This window comes from Choloepus didactylus, chromosome 7 (assembly GCF_015220235.1).
Source record: "Choloepus didactylus isolate mChoDid1 chromosome 7, mChoDid1.pri, whole genome shotgun sequence".
NCBI lineage: Eukaryota > Metazoa > Chordata > Mammalia > Pilosa > Megalonychidae > Choloepus > Choloepus didactylus.
Genome location: NC_051313.1, coordinates 142,107,071 through 142,119,719, shown reverse-complemented (window position 1 = coordinate 142,119,719; position 12,649 = coordinate 142,107,071). Strand labels below are relative to the sequence as shown.

Below are 12,649 nucleotides of genomic sequence, written 5' to 3'. Positions count from 1 at the left end.
GAAATTATACCATTAGAAATTCATTCATTTGGCTTGTAGAACATAGCTTTTCTTGTAAAATACAGATAACCCCAGGAAAGAGAATTTAAATCACTATTAGTCATTTAAATTATGGAAATAGTTAAGTTTCTAGTATTCCTCTGGGCCTAGGGCTGTTGGCCATGTATAGGAAAGGGTTCAGAAATATACACTGGTGGGATGATAACTAATAAATAGAGTAGAGAATGTGCCCTAAGGTGCTCCAAAAGACCTTTTCTTCTTTGCGAATCTTTGCTCTAACACACCAAAAATTTCCCATGATGGTGACACTTAGGAAGGCAGTAGAGTGAAGTGGTTAAGAACATGGTCTTTAGAATCAGATGGAATTAGTTTCCAATCCAGACTGGGCCATTTAGAAGTAGTGTGTCTTTGGGTCAATTACTTAAGTCTTCTGAGTCTCAATTTCTCCCATCTGTAAAATGGGGCTACTGATATTTATTTCCTAGGGTTGTTGTCAGGATGAAAAGAGATGATGAAACCCAGTTCCTGCCATATAGTCAATGTTTAGTAAATGAAGCTCAGAAAGATGATGAAGATGATAATTTTTTTCACCCCCCTTATTGTTCCCCCAGTTCTGGGCATTGGGCGAATGGGTTTGAGTTAACTGACTTTAACAGAAGAGGTAAAAGTTTAGGAACATGTACTATGGATCCTAAATAACTCAAGTTATTAACTCAAGGGTCCTGGGCATTGGTGAGTAAGGAGAGTATTGAAGAGGAAGAACTTTGCTAATCACAGAAGACTGACGCTTTCTCTGTGGGTGGGCCTTCTTTACATCCACCGTCAGACGTTCCTACCCTCACACATTCTCATGCTGAAGGATATGTAGAACTCTGTGTGTGTGTGCATGTGTGTACATCTCTGAGTGTATATGTGTGTGCATGTGTGTGCCCCTGTGTGTGTGTGTGTCTCTCTGTGCATGCATGTATGTAGGTTTTGCTAAAGACTTCTTCCTGGGCTTGGTTCTCTGTATTTCCCAAAATGTGTTCATGCCCTGGTTGACACTCTATGAAGACAAAGCATGAAATGTTGAGTTATTTTTTAATCACTGTAAAAACTAAGCTTGTTTGAAAAGGAACCTCAAACAAGAGGTTTGTTATAGCATGAGATTTGTTGTGGTGACTATCAGTTCTCTTTGGGGCAAGATTGGAGATGATGGAACAGCCTGGCATTCAAGAGTAGTAATGATGACAATAATGGTAAAAATGTACATTTGTGAGAATCTTTTTAGTTTACCAAGCATTTTCACATTCAGTATCTTAGTTGGTTCATGTAACAACTCTGCAAGCTAAGTAAAGGAAGTTATTATCACTGTTTTATAGAGAGGAAAGCTGAGTCTTTGGGAGGTAACATAAGTTTCGCATCAGCAATCTGCAGAGCCAGGATTAGAACCTAAGTCTTCTGATTCTTGGTTTAAGCTGAATGTCAGTAATAGAGGTAAAATAATAAAACAATAAAAATAATCAGTTTCCCCATATTTCTCTTGATTTTCAACAGCTTATTCATTTTTCAATTCATTCATCCATTTTATTCAAAATATATTGAGATATTGAGCCCTTTTGTTATTTGCCATGTATCATTTAAGGCATTAGAATTATAAAGATAAGTATTTCAAAATCACAGGCCTCAGCTCGGCATCTGGGGATGCTTGCAGCTCTCGCCGCTCGTCCCAGCTTCTTTCAAAATGTCTACCGTTCATGAAATTCTGTGCAAGCTCAGCTTGGAGGGTGATCACTCTACACCCCCAAGTGCACATGGGTCTGTCAAAGCATAAACCAACTTTGATGCTGAATGGGATGCTCTGAACATTGAAACGGCCATCAAGACCAAAGGTGTGGATGAGGTCACCATTGTCAACATCTTGACCAACTGCAGCAACGAACATAGACAGGATATTGCCTTTGCCTACCAGAGAAGGACCAAAGAGGAACTTGCATCCTCAATGAAGTCTGCCTCATCTGGCCACCTGGAGGTGGTGATTTTGGGCCTGTTGAAAACACCTGCTCAGTATGATGCTTTGGAGCTGAAAGCCTCCATGAAGGGTCTGGGGACAGATGAGGACTCCCTCATTCAGATCATGTGCTCAAGGACCAACCAGGAGCTGCAGGAAATCAACAAAGTCTACAAGGAGATGTACAAGACCGACCTGGAGAAGGACATTATTTCCGACACATCTGGTGACTTCTGCAAACTGACGTTTGTCCTTGCAAAGGGTAGACCAGCAGAGGATGGCTCTGTCATTGATTATGAACTGATTGACCAAGATGCCTGGGATCTCTACGATGCTGGAGTGAAGAGGAAAGGAACTGATGTCCCCAAGTGGATCAGCCTCATGACTGAGCAGAGTGTGTGTCACCTCCAGAAAGTATTTGAAAGGTACAAGAGCTATAGCCCTTATGATATGTTGGAGAGCATCAAGAAGGAGGTCAAAGGTGACCTGGAAAACGCTTTCCTGAACCTGGCCCAGTGTATTCAGAACAAGCCTCTGTATTTTGCTGATTGGCTGTACGACTCCATGAAGGGCAAGGGGACTCGTGACCAGGTCCTGATTAGGATCATGGTCTCCCGCAGTGAGGTGGACATGTTGAAAATTAGGTCTGAATTCAAGAGAAAGTATGGCAAGTCCCTGTACTACTACATCCAGCAAGACACCAAGGGTGACTACCAGAAAGCGTTGCTGTACCTGTGTGGCGGAGACAACTGAAGTCCAAGATGGAACAAGAATCCAGACGCGGTGCCCCCTGTGCTTCCAGCTAGCAGTTCTAGAAAATCAGCTTGCAACTAATAGCCTCTTGTGCTCATCCCAGTGAGGATGATGTCAGCATTTGCCACCCTACCTTATTTTAGTGGCCTCAACATTGCCTGGCTTTCCCGCCGAGTCTCTCCTTTTAGCCAAAGAATGGACATTCCAAGGAGTTGAAAGTGAAATCTATGATGTGAAACACTTAGCCTCTCGTGCACTGTGTCATAAACAGATGAATAAACTGAATTTTTACTTTAGAAAAAAAAAAAATCACAGGCCTCAAGGAGCAGTTAGGTTGTACCTTGTTTTTTTACTTTTCTATAAACTATATCTAGTTTATAAATTATACCTAGTTTCTAATTTTAATTTTCCTAATTAAAAATGGATCCCCACTCCCTGGCAAGTGTGCATGACTTTATAGGAACAACCAGGGAGAATATCTGAACATGGGTCATGGAAAATTCCAGGATATAGGTTATTGCTGATTAGTCATACCTAATTTTACCTCATTTTCTCCACTTTCTCTTGTTCTCGCCCCACTAAAATGCCCAAATGGGTAAAAGTCTTTGCAGTGAACGGTTGCACCGGCCCACCAGTGAAGCTTGCAGGCCACTGCACAATCACTCCTGCTGTGATATGCTAGATTCTTGTCTTACCTGGAGGATGTCAGATTTAAAGTGACCTCCTTGGAAGAATTGTTCCTCGTGGGAGCCCCCACCTTAAACATCTCCCCAGTTCCTCACCGTTTTCTGACCTTGAAGCATTTCTTTTAAAGAAATAGACCAATCAAAAGCTTATGTATTCTGGAAAACTCCCCAGTTTGGAAACGTGGTGCCAAACATGTGCCCAGATCAGATTTGCAAAGCTCTGTGACTCAGTGAGGCCTTTGCTTTCCAGGCTGCTGGCCCAGGTTCCACTGGCTGTGTGTGGATGATGAATACATTCCAGAGCTCAGCTTGGAAGCACAGGAGGAAATTAAAGAAAGCACCAGAGAGCCTCTGCTTTAAAGGTTTACTTGTCCCCCACCTTGCAAAATTCTCGCGACTCTGCTGACAGATCTGTGGCCACATTCTGAGCCTGGGTAAATGTTTGCTTCCTAGCCCCCCACACCTCTATATTGTGGCACATACCAACCTTGAGTCCCTCCCTGACCGAAGGTGGAAACACATAACTTGCCCTTCTGATTGCAGACGAAACAAAACATGGACTTTGTTCACATCCCAGATTCTCTGCTTGAAGCAAGTGTAGGAATTTATGTGTGGTTGGAATGGGAGATGGTAATAACTCTGGAACCTGAATACCAGCCTGGCTACACATTTCCAATTTGGCTTCAGTTGTCATCCCAACATAAGTTTCTTAGAGAAAAGCACAGCCATCCGCATACCCCAGAAAACTAAAATTGAAAACTCTGAGTTAAACCTGGTATAGGTTCGTTGAAAGAGTAAAATAAATGAAAAGCCCAAGAAATACATGGAAAAGAGGTATATGCAGGAAGCAAAGGGGAGAGGTGTTTGTGGACTTCAGATTGGTTTGGTTTGATAAATCATGAATTCTGTTTTAGGTGGAAGTCACAAATAAAAACAGGTGACATTTTAACATGCACAATCATACATTAAAGTGTACACCCTGGATTAAATTCTCACCCGGTAAAATGTGTTGGAAATTGGCCTTTAGAAAAATGAATTCTTCCGTTTTTTCCTCACGGTACTCCAGGGGGTGAAAATCTGGGGGAAACCGATGTTTTAACAGGAATGCAAAGGAAGTGAACGCTAAAGCCTTGGCTAATTGTTAATTATCAGGATTTCACGATAAGCATAGTAATTACATTCTGGGTTGTGTTTGAGTCCGTTTCAAAGCTATTAAATATATGCTCAATGTGGGGTATGTATTCCAGGTAAACCGTCATTTAAATGTTTAACATAGTTTAAATCCAATAGCCAGGCAGCGTTTTGTCGATTTTTAGGAGGCCAGGAGGCGATTCTGATGAAATGTGAAACAACTCAAAGAAGTTTGGGAGTCTGGACTGCTTGATGGAGAGTCTGCAGTAGATATTAGAATTCCAGACAGTCTAAAGGCGAAGCGTCTTCCCCTCGTAGACAGACTGTGTTCTAACCTCCAAGGCCTCTGCATATTTAGTCACCCTCTCTAGGCAGCTCCCGTTGCCAATCCAGGCTTCCTTGGATTCGGGAGTAGTGGAAAAAACCCCTCACAGGAGTGATCGTATCAGATTCCCGGAGTGATTAATCTATCCGGCACATGGTCAGCCCCCTTGAGCTATGGAGAGAGCCTCCTCACAGGAGCGAGGCTGCAAGACTTTCTCCTCCCCTCTGCCTCTGGCTGGTGGTGTTTCCAGAGGAAAAGCAGGTCTGTTTGTGCTTGGAAAGTGAAAGCAAGCAGTTATTTTTCACCTGCCCCCCTTCACAGTCCCAACCTTTGATATCCCAAGATCATCATTTCGTGGAACTCAAAGCGTGCGTGTGAAGCTCACACACAAACAGGTGTTGTTTTTGTCTGGGACATTTGCATGGAGAATTTGTCACCTGCCTCTCTTGGTGGAAGGGGTCTATCCCTTTTGCAGAAAGGAAGTTCATTCTTAGTTCTACATAAGCATTTAATTTGTGGCTCCTCAAACCCACATCCTTATAAACTGTAGTCAAGCTGGGGAATAGTCCATTTACCTCATAATAATCCATGTAGATAGTAGAGGATCTCCTAAGCTCCTGCGTTCAAGCTGACTTTATCACTTATTAGCTGTGTGACCATGGACAAATGTCTTAACTCCTCTACATCTCAGTTCCTTATCAGTAAAGTAGGGACAATCATAGCACTTCCCCCCAAGGGCTGTAAAGACTGGACAAGACATTTTCTATAAAGAACGTAAAGCAGTGCCTTGCACATAGAAAGCATCAGTTATTATTATTACTATTATTAAAGGCCTATATGCTGTTCTTTCACTTATTTTTGGTATTTTCTTATTCATCCTTTTTTTTCCCTGAGCCAGGACATATGTTCATAGTGTTCTCAACACATTCTATTAACAAAAATTTAACAAACACTTATATGTATAGGATATCGTGTTTTTGATAGGGTTTTTATGCAATCTAAAAAGATAACTTCATACAGTCTGTTCTGTCCACGTGCAGACTATAAATGCAGTTAGGTTTAGGGGGGTGAGAGCTGGTTAGAGTGAGCTGGTGATACTTCTTGAACGAGTCAGAGCTTCATCTGCCCTGACGGACAAGTACACGTCAGTCACCACCAGAATGTAAGGATGGAGCTGTGCTAGCATTAATCCTTGATTATTTCATGCATACGTTTTTGGAATCAGTAGGGCTGTTAAGAAATTACTGATAGATGCCTTTGGGACCCACCAGAGCAGAACTGCCAAAGGGTGGAACTAAATGGCAAATCCTGAGTGGCAGAAGGCAGCAGAAGGGGGAAAGAGAGGGGAGGAGGAGAGAAATGGTGGCTTCTTCCGGTAATGGGGAGGAAGCGGCTGCTCTGTGCCTTCCAGACCTAATGTGGAGAGTGTAAGGAGAAGGGAAAGAGCGTCCATCAGAATCCCTGGATGAGGAAGAAGGGCTCTTGGGGAGGAAAGAGGATCTGCTCCCGCTGCCCTTTTGGGAGACGAGAGATGGCTCTGCCCCAGGCACAGGGGACAGGCAGCTTTCCCGCCAGAAATCAGAGGAAGCACTGAGCCTAGGCAGTGGAGAGAAGGGACTCGCCCAGAGCCACGCCACCTTTACCTTCTGCAAGGGCGGCCCCAAGGTGATAGGAGCACACCGAGGCCTCGGCTTTGGTAAGATGCTACTGCGAAAGGAGGGATCAGGGAAGTGTAGGAGCCCCAGAACCCAGCCTGAGCTCAGAGGACACTGCAGTGGCAACATGGCACCCACTCCAGCAGCACCCGTGGAGCAGTGTCCATAAAGCTTTGAGGGAAAGAAAAGTTCGCTCAAGAATTGAATCTCCAGCCAAGTTGTTCTTGTATGAAAGCAGCAGGCAGATATTGTCAAGTATTCAAAAGCATCTGTTGCATCTATGCAATAACATAGTCTTGAAAATCAATCCAGCTAAATTTTAAAAAATGAGTCAAAGTAAAGAATTCAGGAATAGAGAGGCAGTGGATTCATTTAAAATCAGAGACCAAACAACCATGGGAAGTATTACTAAAGAAGAGAACTTAAAAGTCATCTGTAAATATTTTAACTAAGTAAATTGGAGATGGGAAGAAAAGAAGTAGGAAAAATCTAAGTTAACTAATTCCTCATCTTTTCCAATCAAGGACCCAATATATATCATCTGATGTTGAAAGATACAGGTTAAAAATAACAATAACTTCAGCTCTTAAAGTTTTACATAAACATTTTCTTAATTTAGGGGGATCTGTTAAGAACTCTTATCTTTATCAGTGAAGAATCATTTATCTGAAGGTCTTTAGTTTCTTCAGTTTTCAGTTTCTTTTTCATCTGTTAATTCAAGGACAGTTAATTTTAATTCTTTTAATTTAAAATTGCATATATATTATCTCATTTTTATAAGTGTCCACATGGAATCATGCAATAATTAATCCTTGGCTAATTTTTAGAATAACTTCTGTATAGCAGGCTTCATACCTATTTATATATATGGAGAGATGTCTGGTAAAATAATGACCAAGTATCAGTAATGTTTATTTCTGCATGGTGGGATTTGGGGTCATTTTTAAATGTTCTTTTTTTTTTTTTTTCTGATTTTCTCTATTGAATTTTCCATAGTATTTGCTGGATTTTCACTTATTTTTGCTTCGCTTATTTTATTCTTTTAATAAAATGATACTGTGTTTAACTTAGAATATTTAAATTTCGTTTTCCAGGATGTATGGGTGGATACTCTTTTCTCTAAGAACTCTATCCCGGTATAACTGTCGAAGCAATTGGTGCATTGTCCTTAAGAACAGCAGTATGCCTGGGAAAATTGTTTCAACCAAAGCTGGCCACGTTTTTATAGAGCAGGAGGCAATTCTTTTGGAGGACTGAGGAGTAGGGAGTTGGAGTAGGGTGTCACTGGTACAGATGAGATGTCTTTATTAAATAAAGTCCTAAACCAGTGGTTCTCAACCTGGGGTGCTTTTGCACCCATCCCCAAGGGACATTTGGCTGTGTCTGGACACAGTTTTGGTTATCATGACCTGAGGGCAGCAATACTACCCACATCCAGTGGGTTGAGGCCAGGGAAGCTGCTAAGTCTACAACCCACAGGACCATGCCCCATAACAAAGAATACCCTCAGTGCCCTGGCTGAGAAACCCTGCCTACAACTCTTGGAAAAGAAGCCATCATCTAGACAATTAATTCACTCAGAAGAGTGGGCTCTGAAATATAGGGTCATCTTTTTGAAAGGAAAGCTCTCTACAAAGCTGAACTTACTCTTCCTGGCCACTAGAGTTTTAGTCAAGTGGGTACCTTTGTTAAAACCAACTATTCTGTCCTGAATAGTTACTTTTTGTCCTGGAAGATATTAAGCATAACAAAATTAAGAACTATAAACATAAATATGAGGAACTGAAAATGTATAGCTTTACAATAATAATTTTTTATTCGTAAATCTATTTAGAATCTCTCAGAGTTTAATAATAGTAATATTCTTTTCTACTGTGCAAATTAGGGTTTTTTATAATTCAAAGTAACTTTCAAGTCTTTAACTAATCTTAGAGTATATTAATAAGTTTTGTTTCTCCAAGAAGTTGAGAACCAAACCAGGAAAAGTTTTTTTTTTTTCTGTTGGTATCACCTGCTTATTTAGACTATTAAAGACTACATTCATGCTACTGTTTGGTAAAATATTATTTTGGAATATCTTGTTAATATGATAATTTGGAAGAATTGGAACATGTAGAAATTCACTTTTGGACACTGGATTGCTGTGACAGGTTGGATGGGCCCAATATAAATATATCTATTTGTCAATATTTTCTATGGTATAATGCATGAAAACTTCCTTATAAATATTGAACAGTTTTTATTTAAAGAGTATTTCCACATAAAACAAAGAAATCCTAAAGAACTATATAGTACATGGACAGAAGATGTTTTCAATAAAGAAGACATTGGAAAAAAAAAACAACTATTCTGCTTCCTATTAGCCTCGAGTGAGTGTTCAACTACAGTATCAATTTACATTTGTCACCAAGGGATGGTAGATTGTAATTGTAATCAGTGGTTCAAGTCTAACCAAGGACAGATGTAGTTTCCACCTTTAGTGACCCTGAATAAGCTTGTCTCTGATTTCAGTCCTTACTGGTTGAGCTAGCTCAGCTAAACTATGTGAAGTCACTGTGAAATCAGTTGATGGTCCTGACTTAGTTCCTTGACAGGAGTTTATGCAAACTGGACCCATCTTGGTATATAAACGTGTGAGGAATAGGCTACTCTCTCCTGGTTCACCCTAGGGGTCATCCATCACTGTGTATCAGGAGCAAAGCCTCAATAAATAGGAGTGGGGATTGCTTCAGTGGTGCAGAGATTTTGCTGTCAGCCCAACAGTTTTCACAGCACTCCTGCCAAAGAAAATCTGCACAAGCTAGAATTACCTGTCTGGCTTATGATTACAAACAGCCCTCATATGATAAGCTCAGCATCTCTGGCTGCTTTCTGAAATCATTACCCGCCCCCTGCCTCCCATGTTAATTGTTTTATTTCAGCCACAGTCATTTCTCTCTGGCAGTGCCTCCTGCAAATGTGTCTTTCGAGAAAACTGAACCTGGAAATGGTTCATGACATACCATCTGACCTTATTATGCAAAGGACAAATGGCTCGTGTGCTTATTAGATGACAGATGAACTGATGAACTGCATTCTTGGCCTGAAGCTTTGATAAGGTCAGACATCTTTGCAAAAATATAAAGCTACCATCGGTTGCAGGGATGTCATCCCCAAATATCTTTTCATAATGGCTTAAGGATTGTATTTGACTTAACTCTATTGAATTAGCTTAAGAAACATAGAATTTGTTTTATAGCAACATAGAATACTTCAGTCCTGGAGTGGAAAACTAGGCTTCCTGAGCTCTTAGAGGCATTTGCTTACAGCTAACTACGCTGATTACTGCATATATCACCATTTGCAACAGAGATATTACAGAGCAAGGATGTGGGCCTGTACAATTCAGTTAACGTAGCACTAATCAGCTGGTAAGAAAAGATAAAATATGGAGCTATTATCAACATTTATCGAGATGTGAGTCTTGTCTGGAGGAGAAAAATCTCCTTTCTTCAGTTCTCCATCAACAAAGTAAATCTGAATATTGTATCTAAGGCTTGTAATGAAGTTTGTTTCTAAGCATAGGTCATAAAGATAGATTGAATTTTTGTAGAGTGATATGAAAGGGGAACCAGTTGGCTTCTCAGGCTTTGTCCTAGCACAGTTCAGAGCCTTGGACCACACTCAGAGCCGGGCCTCAGCTTTGTAGATCCTAAAAATTGACATCATCAGTTCACCCAGGGTTGATGAGGCTCAGAAGGCAAACCTTTATTCATCAAGCTCAAAAGAGGTGACTGCAGTGGAAGCCAAAATGAGAATGAATTTAGAATGAGAAATATTGCCAAGCCCAAACACGTAGGTTTCACGGAATCCATATGAGCTCCAAGTACTTCCAATATAATATTTCACACATGTTCTCTAGGAGTTCACAGATGTGTATACCTGCTGTTATAAAGTGAATCATGTCCCCCATATATACATGTTCATATCCTAACTCCCAGTCCTGTGGGTGTGAACCCATTTATAAATAGGATCTCTGAAGATGGTATTAGTTAAGGTGAGGCCGAACAGAATCAGGTGGGCCTTAATGCAATATGACTGAGTCCTTATAAGCAGGGAAAATTTGGACAGAAAATATAAAATAGATGGCCATGTGACAGAGGCAGACAGAGTTATGGATGGCTGATGAGCCACCAACAGAACGCTACAGATGTCAGAAGAAGCATGCCCTGCTGACAGCTTAATGTCAGATATCTAGTCTCCAAAACTGTGAGACAATAAATTTCTGATGTTTAAGCCAGTCAGTCTGTGGCACTTTGTTACAGCTGCTCTGGCAAACTAAGATACTTGCAGTTGTGACAAATAATATTTACATTTATTTTAAAACACAACTGTATTTGTAGTTGGGTTGTTTCATTATAGATTTTTCATGATCAATAATTCCAAAAGCACGTTTTGAATAGCCTTCATTTTTCTTCATTGTATTTTCACCCTTGTCAACTGCCTTTTGTGTACTCAGTTGGGATATCAGCTGAGGCAGTATATTTCAAGCTACTGCATGATGATATTGCCTACCAGCCGACTTCAGTTTTAGTGGCCATTGCTTTCTTTGTGCCGTGTTTGTGCAACTATTTGATTTTTTTTCCATTTCCGTATTATTTTATAAAAGGAAGTGGAAAATAAAGTGATAAATGAAATGTTGATACTAGTGTCTGGAAACAGAAGTCTCATTAATTTAATTCAATTGAGTCTTTAGACAAACCCAAAGCAGCAAAATGTTAGATTTCAAATGAACACTCGTGGAACATAAGCTGGTTGATTACATTCACTCGCAGTGAAAAACAATGAAATTAAAAAACGTGTGAAATGTTGAAAATATGTTGTCAACTATTGGGCTCTAAACTTTAATTAAGGATATTATAATGAACTTTAGCTCTTTGGGAACAATCTGTTCCTCATAAGATGCAAGTCTACTGTTGGGAATTTTGCATATGATTTTGAGAAAACAAATTATATTATATGTTGGGGGGGCAGATCTTAGAGCTTTTTTAGCTCCAGCTTTGCAGGACATCCTCTCCCCTGGTACACGTAGTGTCCCCAACTCTCCCATAGCTCCCACTCTCCCCCAACCCCACACCACCTGTGAATGGAAACAGACAATTCTTTGGCTCCCACTTATCAAGACTCTACATAACCCATCACTATTCTGCAGAATACTCCTTCTCCAGGCAAGTTGAAATATACAGTTAATCCCTTATTTTTTTTTTGCGGATTCTGTGTTTGTGAATTTGCCTACCCGCTAAAATTTCTTCATAACCCCCCCAAATCAATACTCACAGCATTTTTGTGTTCATTGGCAGACGTATGCAGAGCGGCAAAATATTTGAGTCGCCTAACACCCCCATTCCCAGCTGAGGTTGAACAAGGCTCTCATACTGTAAACAAGTGTCCTTTTATCATCTATTTAGTGTCATGTTTTTCACACTTTTATGCTTTCTCTTGGCGATTTTCCTGTTTAAAATGGCCACAGGGTAGAGTGCTGAAGTGCCGTCTAATATTCCTAAACACAAGAAGGCTGCGATGTGCCTTATGGAGAAAATACATGTGTTAGATAAGCTTCGTGCAGGCATGCGTTACTGTGTTGTTGGCTGTGACTTCGATGTCAATGAATCAACAATATCTATTAAATAAGGTGTCTTTAAACAGAAACACACATACACCAAAGTTACATATTGATCGGCTGATGAAAATATTGTGACCAGAGGCTCACAGGAACTTAACTCTGTATTTCCCCAAGGAGCCGTGGTTCAGTATTCGCTAATTCATTGTTTGTGGTGACTTTATAGAACATAACTACTGCAAATAATGAGAATCGACTGTAGTTGCAAAGAATTGCAAAGTAATATTTCCTGGGAACTTGGTTATTTCCTCTGCCTCCCTTAGCACACATTTAAAAATGACCACAAAGATGGTTATTCCTGAACAAGCATGAATTTATGCATTTTGTATTGACTTTCACTAGATTTTCTATGAGGTTAACCTTTCCTGATTTTATCATTAATTTGGATTCCTTTACCATCCTCCTCTATGGCCTGAGTAGTTCTCAAAGAAATGTTAGTTTAATGCTAAA

General features: G+C 40.4%; 2 protein-coding genes across 5 annotated transcripts in view; one reads left to right on the top strand and one right to left on the bottom strand.

The window, feature by feature from the left end:
* NEDD9 (neural precursor cell expressed, developmentally down-regulated 9) overlaps positions 1–12,649 on the bottom strand; it is a 181,582-nt gene that overhangs the window by 72,320 nt on the left and 96,613 nt on the right. The window lies entirely within an intron of this gene.
* On the top strand, positions 1,713–2,751 carry LOC119539417 (annexin A2-like). Its single transcript, XM_037842973.1, has one exon. The coding sequence runs from the start codon at positions 1,982–1,984 to the stop codon at positions 2,741–2,743; it is 762 nt and encodes a 253-aa protein (XP_037698901.1). The 5' UTR covers positions 1,713–1,981; the 3' UTR covers positions 2,744–2,751.